This window comes from Curcuma longa, chromosome 2 (assembly GCF_044706935.1).
Source record: "Curcuma longa cultivar G26 ecotype Majalengka, Jawa Barat chromosome 2, ITB_CL_G26_1.1, whole genome shotgun sequence".
In the NCBI taxonomy this organism is placed as follows: domain Eukaryota; kingdom Viridiplantae; phylum Streptophyta; class Magnoliopsida; order Zingiberales; family Zingiberaceae; genus Curcuma; species Curcuma longa.
The window spans coordinates 8,708,835-8,723,318 of record NC_133862.1 but is presented as its reverse complement, the minus strand read 5'-3'; the positions used below and the strand labels follow the sequence as shown (position 1 = coordinate 8,723,318).

At 36.2% G+C, this 14,484-nt stretch overlaps 1 protein-coding gene across 1 annotated transcript; it reads left to right on the top strand.

Annotated features, from left to right (window-relative positions):
- Positions 1 to 1,634: 1,634 nt before the first annotated feature.
- Positions 1,635 to 2,060, top strand: LOC141821536 (zinc finger protein 3-like). The gene has a single exon (XM_074708933.1). It carries the CDS (start codon positions 1,635 to 1,637, stop codon positions 2,058 to 2,060), a length of 426 nt encoding a protein of 141 aa, XP_074565034.1.
- Positions 2,061 to 14,484: the final 12,424 nt, after the last annotated feature.

Below are 14,484 nucleotides of genomic sequence, written 5' to 3'. Positions count from 1 at the left end.
ATGGTAGGCAAATATAATATTAGATGTCTCTTGTCATGTAAACGAAGCCTCTACGTACCATGGAAGCTAAGGAGGTTGGTAGGCCTCATTGGTGACTCAGTAAGGATCATAGGGATGATTCAATAGAGCAAGTGTTGTTGTCCCCCATTGGCTGGAATGGGATAAAGATACTACTTGGGGATCATGGAGACTGATAGGGGACTTCATCTTAATTTAATTAGTTGGGTTATCAACACATTTGTTTCTTTACTTTTGTTGTCATGAGATGTAAGTTCCATATTTGCAAGTTCATTCCTCTAACATCAACATAATGGTGTTATATTTTAGGCAATTATTGGGAAAACACCAATCATTATTCCTAGACATTGTCAAGGAAGATTGATTCTTTTGGGGGTTTGCATAGAATTGACATCATGGATGGGAAGGAATCATGTCTAATTGTTACGTTAGTCACTACCAAAGACTAAGAAATTAATGACGTATACAAAATGGCAAGAAAAGTTAGAATTTAGAGATTGCAAATTAATTGGAAGGGAGGTGACTTTGGATGAGCAACATTCAATAGATGTGTTCTAGGCAAGCTTAAGAGTGTTCCTTGGACTTGATCGAACATGTGATTCTAAGGTTAATGCGTACTTATATGTCGTGTGGTTGCCTACTCCCTACTCACATAATGTTAAATTAGATAGGCTACAAATGATTTGTGTGCATTATAAAATGGAATACAAAGGAATCCAAATACCAATAATGTGTGCGATTGATTCCAACCAGTGCTAAAGGAATCATCTGATGATGCATGTGTTTAATTTCAACCGATGCTACAGATTGAGGATGAGAAACATGGTGAGAGTGAGTGAACTGTGACAGTTAAGGAAGGGAGGCTTGATGTCAACAATGAGTAAGAAAGAACAGTAGGTCATGCATGTTGAGAGTGACAATTGAAATTAAGGATTTGGAGGATGACAAGCTATGTCTGTGATTTGAACAAGCTATGTCTGATGAACTGATTACGTATAGTAAGTACAAGAGGTAGGAAATATCGTGCATTCCCATCCCCCTCCCTTTTTGATGCCAAATTTGTGTTGGAATAATAATATTGCATTCGATATGTTTATAATGATAATGTATGGTACCTCTTCTATATTAGTGATAATCATATCTATGGTAGATTGCGGAATAATTGGAGATATATCCAAAAGGAGCCAAACCAAATCAAGTAGGAGGAATGGAGTAAATCAGATGGAAGATTAAGAATATTTTCTTCACTAAGAAAATCTCATGTTAGATACTGATGATAGGGTAAAGGTGTGATGTCAGAACTCGGAAGCCGCGTATAAAACCACTTTCATCACCCCTTGCAAATCTAGTTAAATTTACTTTTGGATTCACTACCACATTCAATCTCATATATATCTCATTAATTTCCATATCAATTTAAATCCCTCACTAGATATGAAAAACCACCAAATATGAAAGCATATCTAAGGCACCAAAAAGTGCACGGTAAAAAACTACATCTCGAAAGATTTAGTGCACGCATCATCTCAATTTGCTACAACTTTTTTCCTATATATATCGCTCACATCGTTGTTATATCTTGTGTGCTATTAATACATTCTACTGCACTCGTAGTGATGGATCGTCGAGATCAATCTAGGGTACGGTTTGTGATGGATCCTCAAGTCCAAGCCGCAGCAATGCTTGTGATGGATCCTTGGCAGCATCCTGACAAACTCTATTCCTGCAAGTACAGCAACAAGATGCTGAGCACGCCTCAAGGGCTTGGTGGGCACCAGAATGCACACAAGACTGAGAGGCAACAGGCAAAGCTAGCACCGAATCGGAAACCAGAACCATCTGCATGCTATGTTCTTGTGCCACTAGAACCACAAGATGGATCAAAAACAAAAAGATTGAATGTTAATGAAGGAGGTAATGGTTGCAGTGCTGGCAGATCAATTACTAAAGATTTCATCTCCAACATTGGTCAAACTAATCATGTTGTCATAGATCAACAAGAATTTCCTGATCATGATCTTGATCTCACCCTTCGACTTTGAGCATTATATACTGTTGTCTGTTTGGGACTTGTGTTGCATGTGTGTTTTGTGAGAATAAGTGTTGCATGATAGTTTCTTTTAGAAGTGTTGCATGTTAATAAGTTTCCTTATCTGGAAGACTCTTCAGTTAGTTTGTCCAAGTTCGTGGTGTTTCATGTCATCTTTTTGGAAGGAATTGTTGCATGTTCATGAGTTACTTTTTTCTAGAGCTCATTTTAGTCAATGGGTTATGGTGCAATTGTCGTGTGTTTCATGTCAAAATACTGTTTCTGAAATGAGAATGTTGCATGTTAGTTTGTTCTTCCATTCATGGAGATGTCTTTAGTAAATGTGCCTAAAGTAATATTGAAAGAAAACCAATCAAAATCGTCCAATTCAACAAGATTAGAAACGATGAGGTAGGAAGAAAGCGAAGATCACAATTCACGAAGGTTTTAGGAGATGCTGAAGAGTTGTTTTTACTCTATCCTTTTCATTGAAGGGGCAACTTGGCTAGTGTAACTTCAAAACAAGTCTTACATTTGTAACTTGAGTCGAACTCAACACTTGGCCATTATCTTAATTTTGCTAATTTATATAAATTGTATGTGTTGTTCATGTCATAATTCACATAACTCAATTAAATCAGTGTATAATGTCAAATTAGTTTTTTACTTTAACATGGCCTACATCTTTAAATAACCTTGTCAATGAGTTTCAAGGTCATCTACAATAATCTCTACCCATGCTTATGATATTGGATGTCGAAGAGTTTTCCATAAAGACGTATCGTACAAAGTTCGAAATATACTAGGAGAACATTTCTTTATCTTTGCAAATTTGCTGAGTGGCTCCGATGCTAACCAACACTCTTCTCGGGTATCCACCAAATTGATTTTGAACGCACTATGGAGAGTATATTATTGGACACTTTGTTGATTAGCATATCTTCTTCAATTGGCGGGCATATCTTTTGGTTCAAGAATTAGAATTTCTTCAATTTGATATACTTTGGTTTATATTTCTAGTCCAACATTTCTATAAAGTCTTGTCCATCTTCGTCGAGCTATACATATTGTATAATTCGTCATCCAACCTTGTATAGAAAGTCTTTTTTTTGCTTATATGCCATTGATGTTGCATTCAATTGAGGATTATCCTCGATCTTCATCCTCCAACAAGAAGCATTTAATGCTTTCGGACAATGATGCAACGGTAACTATTTGAATTCCAATTACGGCGCACTATGGATATTTTCCTTTAATGAGAAGAAAAATCTAAGACATTGACTATATTTGGACTCGGAGTCGCACGTATTTTCGGATTTATCTTGATGGTCGAATAGAGAAACTTCGTAGGACTGGACCGATTAAAAAAAAGCATTTAATGTTCAAAATCATTAAGTTGCCACCTCTTTATCAATTTCAAAGAATTTCTCAAGCTTTTCTCTAGCATGGTGATCTAGGAACATAGATGTTGAAGTTCAAAACGTTGATCTAGTTCTTGGTTTTTAACGGAGACACAAAAATAAAAGGCCAGAAGGCCTAGAAGTATATATCTACTCTACAAGAGAAATGATGACATACGATGAGCGTCTAATGGCGAGTCAACCATTCTATGAATCTTGATAGGATGAGAGTTGCGCCAAGGGTGTAGTGCAGACAGTGGACGTATGATATTTTTAGTGTAACAATCAACGATCGAATCTCGCGAGAACTCACGACTTGCCATTCACCCAATCATACGTCTCTTGCTTGTGTACCTAAATTTATCTCCTTTCATATCTATAGAGCCGGTTTTAGGGGATGTTGACGTGGCGGATCTATTTTTTTTTCAATAGGATGAGAGTTTAGAACCCAATGCATGATTTGTAAATCAGATATCAATCTTAGTGGCAAATCTGTAAGTAATCATATGCATGCATCAATTCCATTTCTTTCCCTGGTATCATATATATATATATATATATATAGTCTCACCCTATCCATGAGCAAAGGGATATTCAGAAACATCCATTCAACTGCCAACAAATTCCTTTCAGAAAAACTATGCATTTTGTTCGTGCTTCATTAAATTTTCAACTGAGATATCTTAATTTAAGAAATGACAAGGTCAATGTTAAAAACTTAGCAACATTTCTTCGAATCGCAAAGTGGCTACCATGAGACTACATAATTCAACTTACAAGAAAGACTAAGACAATACCAAGACAGTAAATTGTCTGTCTATCATCAAACAGTAGTAAATTATCACTGAATGGAATATATATAGTCGATAACTGTGACTCAAGAACTTAAAAAGTGGTGCACAATTGTACTTAACCAATGCCCAAGTTCTATCCAAACCTCCAAACTTGGGTTAAGTTGCTTTCAACAAAACTACTAATTAACCTTAAGCTTGGGTGATCACATTAAGGGATTGTTTGCTTGTCTATAAAAAGCACATTTGCAAATTGCAAGTATTTGGCTACTAATCAATTTGCAATCGTCTAAAGAGCTAGAAATGGTACTGCAACAAGCACCAATTGTGTATTACATAAAACACAAATTAAAATATTGATAAAAAGGAAACAAATAGATGAGGCATACTTATATGCTAGATTCTATTGAGATTTATATATATATTGCTAAGTCTTCCTTAGTTCATTTCCCCCCTTCTTTTAAAAAAAAACTGCTTGTCACAATAGACTCCCGTCATAATTTGTGACGGGAATCTGCACCGTTCGATTTTAAAGTTAAGATTAAATCCAGGCCGTAGATTGAATGAGTGATTTGCTTTAAAGTTTAGGGTTTAGGATTTAGGGTTTAGGGTTTAAGGTTTAGGACTTAGGGTTTAGAGTTTAGGGGTTTAGCGATCGGCCGTTGATTTTAAAATCAAACGGTCCAGATTTCCATCATAAATTTGTGACGAGAGTCTATTGCGACAAGGATTCCAACGGCTTCTTTTAATGTCTTACTAGTTGTTTATGTATTTAAAAATATTTCAGTGCACATAAATGATTTATCAATAAAATATAATTCTTTATCTTATGTTCATGAGTTTTGTAACTTTGCTACTACAAATCAATCATCAATAAAGATGATATCATTGAGATAGTCTTGGTGGCAATTAGATCCTACCATAGGTATCAGTCTTACCACAAATCAATCGATGATGTTATTGAGTATATGCTTGTGTAAATTTAAATCGACATTTTAGTATTATCTATTTTAAGTACCTAACTTTTATAATTATAAAAACAAGTATCACATATCCATTATATCTCTCTTCTTTCCACACGAAATAATTACATAGATTTGAGTATGTTCATTTCTAAATTTTTTACTCTATCTGTTTAAAAATTTATTATTTTTAATTTATACTATCGAACTTAAATCTAAATATATAGATATATTAAGGGGGCTTGCAAGAATACATTGATTTTGATTTAAAGTAATTTGAAGTTCTTTAGGTTCATCAGTCAATTTTGAACAAAAATTTAAAAATTTGATATTGTTCAAATCAGAACGAGTCCTAAGAACTCATTGGTAGTGTTGGTTAGTGAATATCATTATCTTAGCTCTTATAATGAGTATAAATTTTTTCAAATCTTTATAAGTTTAAAAATTTATTATTCTCAATTTATATTATCGAATTCAGATCTAAAGGTATGAATACATTAAGAAGGTTTGCATGAATTCATTAATAGTTTTGATTTGAAGTGATTCAGAATTCTTTAAGTTCAGTTTTATCCGAACTAACTGATGGATCTAAAGATATTTAAATCACTTCAAATTAAAATTAATATATTCTTAAAATTTCCTTAATAAATGTATGCCCTTAGATCTAAATTTGAAAGTATAAATTGAGAATAGGAGATGCACGCATGTAAATCCATACAATTATTTCACGGAAAGAAAAGAGGGATATAATGGGCATGTGATACGTTTTTTTTAATTATGAAAAATTAAGTACGTGTGAAATGAATAATACTGAAGGTTTAGTTTAGGACTCAGTTCCGTAAAATGAATTGAAATGATCATTACAAGATTAATTCATATAATTCTACTTATTTCATAATTTACGATGTGAAATAATATTTTTTTATTTCAAATATAAAATAGGATTAGATTAATTTAATAATTGACTAGACAAACTACTTAGCTAGTTAACAATTGGATAGAATGAGTAAGTAATAAGGGGCTAATAATTAAGGTCAAGAAGGCAATACAATCGAACAAAGCCAATCAATGAAATAGACGAAACAACTTATATGGACTAGACAAATTAAATAGTAACAACATTTAAACTAGAGGTTGAATGTACAAGGTAGAAATACTAGGACAAATTTAAAAATTAGACAAACTTTATAGGTTAAATTAGTCATAAATTGATTAAGTTTCTTGAGCTCCACATGATAGACGAGGCAAAAGCTTCATTTTTTCATCCATTGCAACTTTTCATTTTTTTTCTCAAAGTATTGAGATGCTTCGACAACAAATTTGAGGTTTTTCATCATCAACTAGAAGAATCATTAATGTCTCATTCTCAATATCAAATTTTTTCTGAAGAATAATCTTATGACTATTTCTTCGCAGATTGAACTGTTGAGAAATCATCTCATTAATTGGTAAATCACTCCCACTAGGTTGACTAGCTTCAGGTATCCCTTGTAATACCTCTATATATCGTTGATAAAATATCCTCCTCCTCAAATAGTGGAATAGTTTTATGAATCAAATTTAAGAATTAGTCGATCGCCCTCTATGCCGAAGGGTTATTGAGAATAAGTGAATTCTCGAAATTAAGAGAAAAGCAGATGGATCGATTAATCAATACAAAGCTCATCTAGTTGCAAGGATATTCTCAACAAGAGGGTATTGATTTTGAAGAGATATTTTTTTTCATTGTGAAGTTTGTGTCAATACGGACCATTTTATCTATTCTAGCAAATTTTAATTTGGAATTATATCAAATGGATATAAAAATAGTTTTCCTTAATGGTGAGCTTGATGACGAAATCTATATGACACAGCCAAAATAGTATATTTTTGAAGGTCAAGAGAATAAAGAGTGTAGACTTAATTTAAAAAGTCTATATATCAACTAAAACAAGCGTTAAGAGTCAAGACAATGGAACATAAAATTTAATAAAATCATTTTATCTTATAGTTTTGAATGATCAATGAAGATCATTATATTTTCTTGAGAAAAAAAGAAAGAAAGTTTGTCATTTTATTATTATATGTTGATGATATGCTAATAGTTGGAAATGACATAAAGTTTGTGATAGAAGTCAAAACGTGACTTTCATAAGATATGAGAGAAGCTTAGTTACATCCTAGGAGTAAAGATCATAAGAGATCGATCAAAAAGACTTTTGGATTTGTTTCAAAAGGCTTATATCACTAAGATGCTACACTATTTTAGCATGTCAAATTGTAACTTTGAACAGACACCTATAGTAAAAAGTATTGTTTTAAGCAAAAGTATATATTCTAAGACTCCAGAAAAAATAGTCGAGATGAAGAAAAAATCATATGTCACTGATATTGGTAGTTTGATGCATACTATATTATATACACATCCTAATATCAACCATGTTGTTGGCTTAGTTAGTTATTTCCAATCAAACGTAGGATCGACATACTGAAAAATAGTGAAAAGGATATTCATATATCTTAAAGGGACAACAAATTATTATCTCTATTTCCAAGGATTTAATATAAGCATGAAGGGCTACACAGATGTAGATTGGACAGGGGACCTTGATGACAGAAAATTCACATCTGACTATACCTTCTTGCTGAATGGTGGAGCCATCTTATGAAATAGCAAGAAACAAGTCTTAATAGCACCTTTGATAATGGAAGTTAAATATGTAGTTTGTTTGACGGTTGTGCAAGAAGTTGTCTGGTTAAAAAGGTTCATAAAGTATCTAAAGATTGCTGAGGATAGTGAGAGTCCTATTACTGTGAATTGTGATAATCAAGCTGCTATAACTTTTTATAAGAATCTCAAATATCATAGCAAGGGCAAACACAAAGTATAAAGTATAACTTTATAAGGGATATATAATTGCTAAGAAAAAGATAATTCTTGAGTATATTTCTACACGTGTTATGCTTGTAGATTCTTTTACTAAGTCATTGACTAGAGAATCATTTCAAGGATATGTGAAGTCTTTGAGACTTCGAAGAATGTAACATATTGTAAGATAATCAGATAATGTAAGATGATTATTTATGAAATGTCATGAACTATTTAATGTATATATCTTTGTTATATTTGGATAAAGTCTCAGTGAGTATGTTGGCAGGTTGAGATTGATCTTTTCATATGGATAATCATCTCTATTTATTAAGTATAAATAGAGGTAACACTATTACTTATGAGATAGCTAATGAAGCTGTGAATGAAGACACACCTATAAGTTAGAGTAGCCTTTATAGTTGTATCAAGATGAGATCATTTGGGAGTTAATAATGATCGGAGTAAATGAAACTATCATTTACTAAACCTGTAAGAAGCTAGATTACAATTCATGAGTTGAATTCAGGATTAGACATTGGGAATGTCTAGATCGAAATCTATACAATGTTTGAGAATAACATGTGCTCTTTATTAGTAAAGAGAATAATATTATAACATGTGATTCATACCACATGTGCAATAGCGAAAATAAAGGTAGTAGGAGAATGGATCCCTACTTCTCTACTACGTGAGATTTTTGAGATTATAAGTTAATCTCGATTTTATATTAAGTGATTATTTAGCTGTCTATTTGAAATTTTAATCAGTATCTGCTATTTTAGCATGTATCCTATTGACTATATATGATTTGAACTATGGAACATAACTATAAAAGCGACTAATTAAAATGAATGATTCTAGTTAATAAAAGGATGATTAAAATAGATTTACATGTACGATATGTCAGTAATGGATAGTGGACCGGGTTTCGGTTAAACTCGAAACCTGTTAGGAACACCTCAAACCCCACGATCTGCACGATTTCTTTTCCTGTACATCTTCGCCGAGTTCGCGATCGGTACATGATCCTTCCCCTGCCGCGATCGTCTGTCGCCTTCGCTGCCTGCAAGAAGAATGGCAGCAAGCCCTACACCAATTCTTCGCGCTTGCACCATCGTCGGTTACCGTCATCGCCATGCGATGTCGTGCTGCCGAAGAGGAAGGCAGAACTTGGAACCAGAATCAGAGATCCTAGGGCAAGGGTTTCTAATTGAGATCGATTGGTGCGGATCTTGAAACGAGGAGAGGATTGATGACTTAGGATTTTTATGATTTTAATCGATTCAATTTTGGGCTTTTTGCATGAAAATAAATTATAAAATGAATCGATTTGATCATATTTGTCCTATATTGCATAATCTGAGGCTTGATTATAATTTTCATGATTTTATGACAAATTTTACATTAATTGAGTTTAATTGATTTTAGGGTTCAAATCAGATCAAGCTCGAGCTCAATCGTGGTCAAATCGAGCCAATTTGCTCAAATTGATCAAGCCAACATGGAGGACATGACCTAGATCAAGTTTGATCAAAATCCCTGAATTTTTCACAAACCCTAAGCTGCCCTAGAGCCTAGATCAAGTTTTAGCCGTTGGATTCAAAATGGACGGTCCAGATCATCAGATTAATCAGCCGGTATATAAGCTGGGATTTAATCGATGAACAGTGGGCGCAGCCACTGTTCATCGCCTTCTTGCGCGGAAATCCCCTGTTGAGCGACGTACCAAACGGCGGCCCCCCATCCCGAAATTCCAATTCCATCGTGTTTTCTGATCCTTGAGGAGGTCGGAATCAGTTCATTGGGCAGCAATCGACGGCTGGAGGCTCGACGCCGGAGAGGGTTTCATCGGCGTGGCACTCCCCTGTTCGTTGCAATCTCGGCGAGTTACTGCATCTTCAGCAACCGGAATCAGAGGAGGGGTTCTCCGAAGGTTTCGGAGCAAGCTTGAGGGGTCGGAGACTTCACCGGCGCGAGGAGAGGAGCACCATTCCAGTTTGCAGCTTCAAATTCCACCGGCACCCGACTCTGTTCCTGGGAAAGGGTTTTTCTCTGGGTTTTCGGAGCTGTGGACGCGAGCACGAGTTCATTGGATTGCATTCCAACTTCTTAAAGGAATTTCGGAGACACTAGTGGTTAACGGCGGCTTGTTTGACACCAAACCGAGGAGCACGAAGAAGAGGAAGTCGCGGATGCATTTCTTTTAGTTTCTGATAGTCTGATTACTGCATTTTCCTGTTTAACTTCAATACTGATATATGTTCGAATCTAACTTTGTGAATTCGGTTATTAGTCTAATGCTTAGACTACGTTTAGATTTTGATTTGTTTTAGAGCTTCCTTAGATTGGTTTTAACCCCTTCGAAGGTGTTACTGAAACTCCAGAGCCACGCCAATATCACTGTTCCATGCCAAAGCCACGCTAATATCACTGTTCCGTGCCAAATTATTTTCTCCGGATTAGGCATGATTTGTTTCCTTTTGCTTGAGCTTGCATCAAAAGCATTGAACCCCATTTAGATTGTATTTAGACTTCATGTATCAGTTTACTAGGTAGATTGGTTTGAGTAGGGATTGCATTGCTAGCTTAATTGCTTTGTTTGCATTTCATGTTTTAATTGTATGTTTCATGGTTTTGATGATAGGTTTAGCTTGCTTTAGGGTTTCATCTTTAGCATTTTCACTTACTTGTTGATTTTCAATTACATTTTGTTCCAAAACACCAAAACCCCCATTTTCATAGAAAACCCCAAAAACACGACATCGAAAGCTCAATTTAAACGATTTTCTACTAACCTTGGAAAAACACGACTCGAGGCCCCTATACTTGATTTATTCGGATTAATTGTGGGTTTTTGATAATTTAAATCAATTTGCAACCCTATTCGTGACATATCAAATCTAGGGTTGTCAAGGATCCGAAGCTGGCCGTTTTTTCTATCGTTGGTCTGAGGTCGGAGATTGATAATTCGATCCTTTGCTCTACAGATTAGTTAGGACTGGAGTCGCAGGTCCTTCCAAAGAGGGTTTTCCTCGCTGCTATTTCGTTTCCGTACGCGGGCCCGGCGTACTCCGCTACATCCCCTGCTCCTAGTTCACTCCCCATTCCCTGTTTTTTTAAGTGTCGCGATAATTATTACTCATGTATCAAGTCGCAGAATCATCCACAGTTATAAAAAGCATTCTTCAAATCTAAGGATCGACCTTATTAACAGCCCTAAATCCTCCTCCTCCTAGCTTGTTTCTTTCAGAGAAGTTGTCCGTAGCTATCCTAATAGCCTCCAGATCAAACAATAGAGATTCTACACCTCTTATTTCATGTTGATGTTTATGGTGTCATGTTTGTGTGTGCTAATTGGCCTGGATCCCAATCAGTGGTGGTAAAAATGCAATCTTAGTGGCGAAAGGTTCCATTTTTACGGTGATAATGGATCTGCAATTGGTGGTCTTGGTCATAAAGGTCGATCGTTGGGGAAACAAAAGAAGATAGAAATCTGGTGACTCTTGACAAGATCAGTTTCAGTTGGCATACCTTCCGTAGACTTTTCCGGACCGTGATTGTTAATTCTATTACTTACGAGGAGTATTTTCTGGGGGGTTCTCGTTTCGCTATTCGTCATACCAGGTGCGTACTCCTGTGCTTGGTCAACACAAGATTGTTTGTAAGTGCAGATTTATTTCACTGTTAATAATTTTGGTTGAATATCTTGTTATCTTTAGTTGTTGATCCGATATGATTCCTTGCTATAGATTTTCTGCTGTTGACCTGTATTGATGTTGCTTTACTTTGATTAGCATGTTACTTGTTGTTTAACACTATTGTATGACCTGTTGATTATGTCTGATTAGATATAGGCTTAACTGTTGCACTGAGCATCATGACACATACATGATAGTAGTAGATATGTTGTTCATCATTGTTGTTGTGTGACCTCACTTGTCGCTGTGTGATAGTGGCATAAGAGTGAGAGCAATTATTGCACTAAGTTGGGTGCAATCAGGACTGGCTATATAGCCCTCCTGATCCCACCCGCTCCCCATTTGTTTAGTAGTGGTTTGTTATTGGAGCGTATGGGATTTTCCTGTCGTGCGCCTCAGTTCACTACACTGGGTGAGTGTCTGGGGGTGGCGAGTGAAGACAGTGACCATGCATTGCATATGTGCATACTTTGTGGGTAGTTGTCTTCTGCATTCATGAGGATTGCATTTGTTGTTATATAACCCAGGCTAGTAGACTTGCTGATATATGACTGTGATTGAATTACATGATATTTGTTGATGTACGTAGTTTATTGTTCTAGTATGCTATCATGCTGTTCTGTTATATATATTGCTTTGTGGTGCACTTTCTTGATTATACCCACTGAGTATTGTATACTCACTACCTAGACCCTGGGGGTCTCTTTATTTTCTCCCCAGGTAACAAATAAGGACGTTGTTGGAGCTTGGAGGTCTGCCAGTCTGCCCCATTATCTTACAGCAGGAGTAGTCTATTGAGTATGTCATATATTTTTGTCGGATTGTATCGAGTTGTTGGTTTCAAATTTATAGGAGTATTTGTATTTTCCACATATGTTCGAGTTGTATGGATTTGGATCTTGTGACAACTTTGCTATGTAATTTCTGGTTTTATAGACTTGTGGAGTTATCGTTGTGTTGTGGTGATGTTTTACGATGTATTCGAGTCGTTATTGCAGTATACTATTTCGGTATGGACTTATGTTTATACTTGTGTAGTTCTGGATTGTGTTTCGATATATGGATTGTATGTTGTGGTGGTTATATAATTTATGCCTGAGTTGTATATGTGGTTTATGGCGGGGTAGGCCTTAAGTGTTGGGTTGCAAGGGTGCAAACATAGTCTCACATCTAAAGTACATGGAAAAGATCATGGGGTTAAAAGAATGGAAAGTATCTCCATTGGTATGAGGCCTTTTGGGGAGAGCCCAAGAACAAAATCATGAGGGCTTAGGCCCAAAGTGGACAATATCATACCATTGTGGAGATATTTTGATTCCATCGGTACTAACAAGTGGTATCAGAGCGAGACCGCTCTTCACCGGACTAATCGCCGGATGAGCCATGATCCAGATCTAACCATGTGGTTTGAACCTTAAAAACAAAGGAAGTGGGTGCTCCCGTGTCTGAATCAAAAGGATCAGACACCAGGTGAGAAGTCCTAGTAGGTCGGGTGGATCGAGGGGCAAAAAGTCTTAGTTGCGACTATATGGGAAGTCCTAGTAGGTCGGGTGGACCGAGGGGCAAAAAGTCCTAGCTGCGTTTAGGTGGGAAGTTCTAGTAGGTCGGGTGGACCGAGGGGCAAAAAGTCTTGGTGGATCGAGGATTTAGACATCAAAACGATTGTTGGGTTGTAAAGGTGCAAACATAGTCCCACATCTAAAGTACATGGAAAAGATCATGGGGTTAAAAGGATGAAAAATATCTCTATTGGTATGAGGCCTTTTGGGAAGAGCCCAAGAACAAAGTCATGAGGGTTTAGACCCAAAGTGGACAATATCATACCATTGTGGAAATATTTTGATTTCATCGGTACTAACATTAAGTACATGTTGTTTAATAGTTTTATTATCTACTTTGTGTTGTTGAGCGGCCGTGTCGGCTTTATGGTGTATTGTAGTCAGATATGTTGAATTGTTACAGGGGATTCCGAAATTTTTCGGATAACTGTCTCCCGGGACATGACATTACATCTTTGACATTTATTCATTGGTTAATCAATTATATTTTTCGTTGAATACATAAAATGTGATTGTGAATCATTGTATTGAATTGAGGGATGAATATGCTTTTTGTTAGTACCGATGGAATCAAAATATCTCCACAATGGTATGATATTGTCCACTTTGGGCCTAAACCCTCATGACTTTGTTCTTGGGCTCTCCCCAAAAAGCATCATACCAATGGAGATACTTTCCATCCTTTTAACCTCATGATCTTTTCCATGTACTTTAGATGTGGGATTATGTTTGCACCCTTGCAACCCAACAATCCCCCCCTCAAACAAAGGACCACAGGCCTCCCTAACGTCGTTTTGATGTTTGAATCCTCGACCCACCAGAACTTTTTGCTCCTCGGTCCACCCGACCTACTAGGACTTCCCACTTAGCCGCAGCTAGGACTTTTTGTCCCTCGGTCCATCCGACCTACTAGGACTTCCCACCTAGTCGCAACTAGGACTTTTTTTGCCCCTCGGTCCACTCGACCTACTATGACTTCTCACCTGGTGTTTGATCCTCTTGATTCAGACACGGGAGCACCCACTTCCTTTGTTTTTAAGGTTCAAATCACATGGTTAGATCTGGATCATGGATCATGGCTCATCCGACGGTTAGTCCGGTGAAGAGCGGTCTCGCTCTGATACCACTTGTTAATACCGATGGAATCAAAATATCTCCACAATGATATGATATTGT

Coding starts and splice junctions, on each gene's coding strand:
- LOC141821536 (XM_074708933.1), top strand. CDS start 1,635: ATGGATCGTCGAGATCAATCTAGGGTACGGTTTGTGATGGATCCTCAA.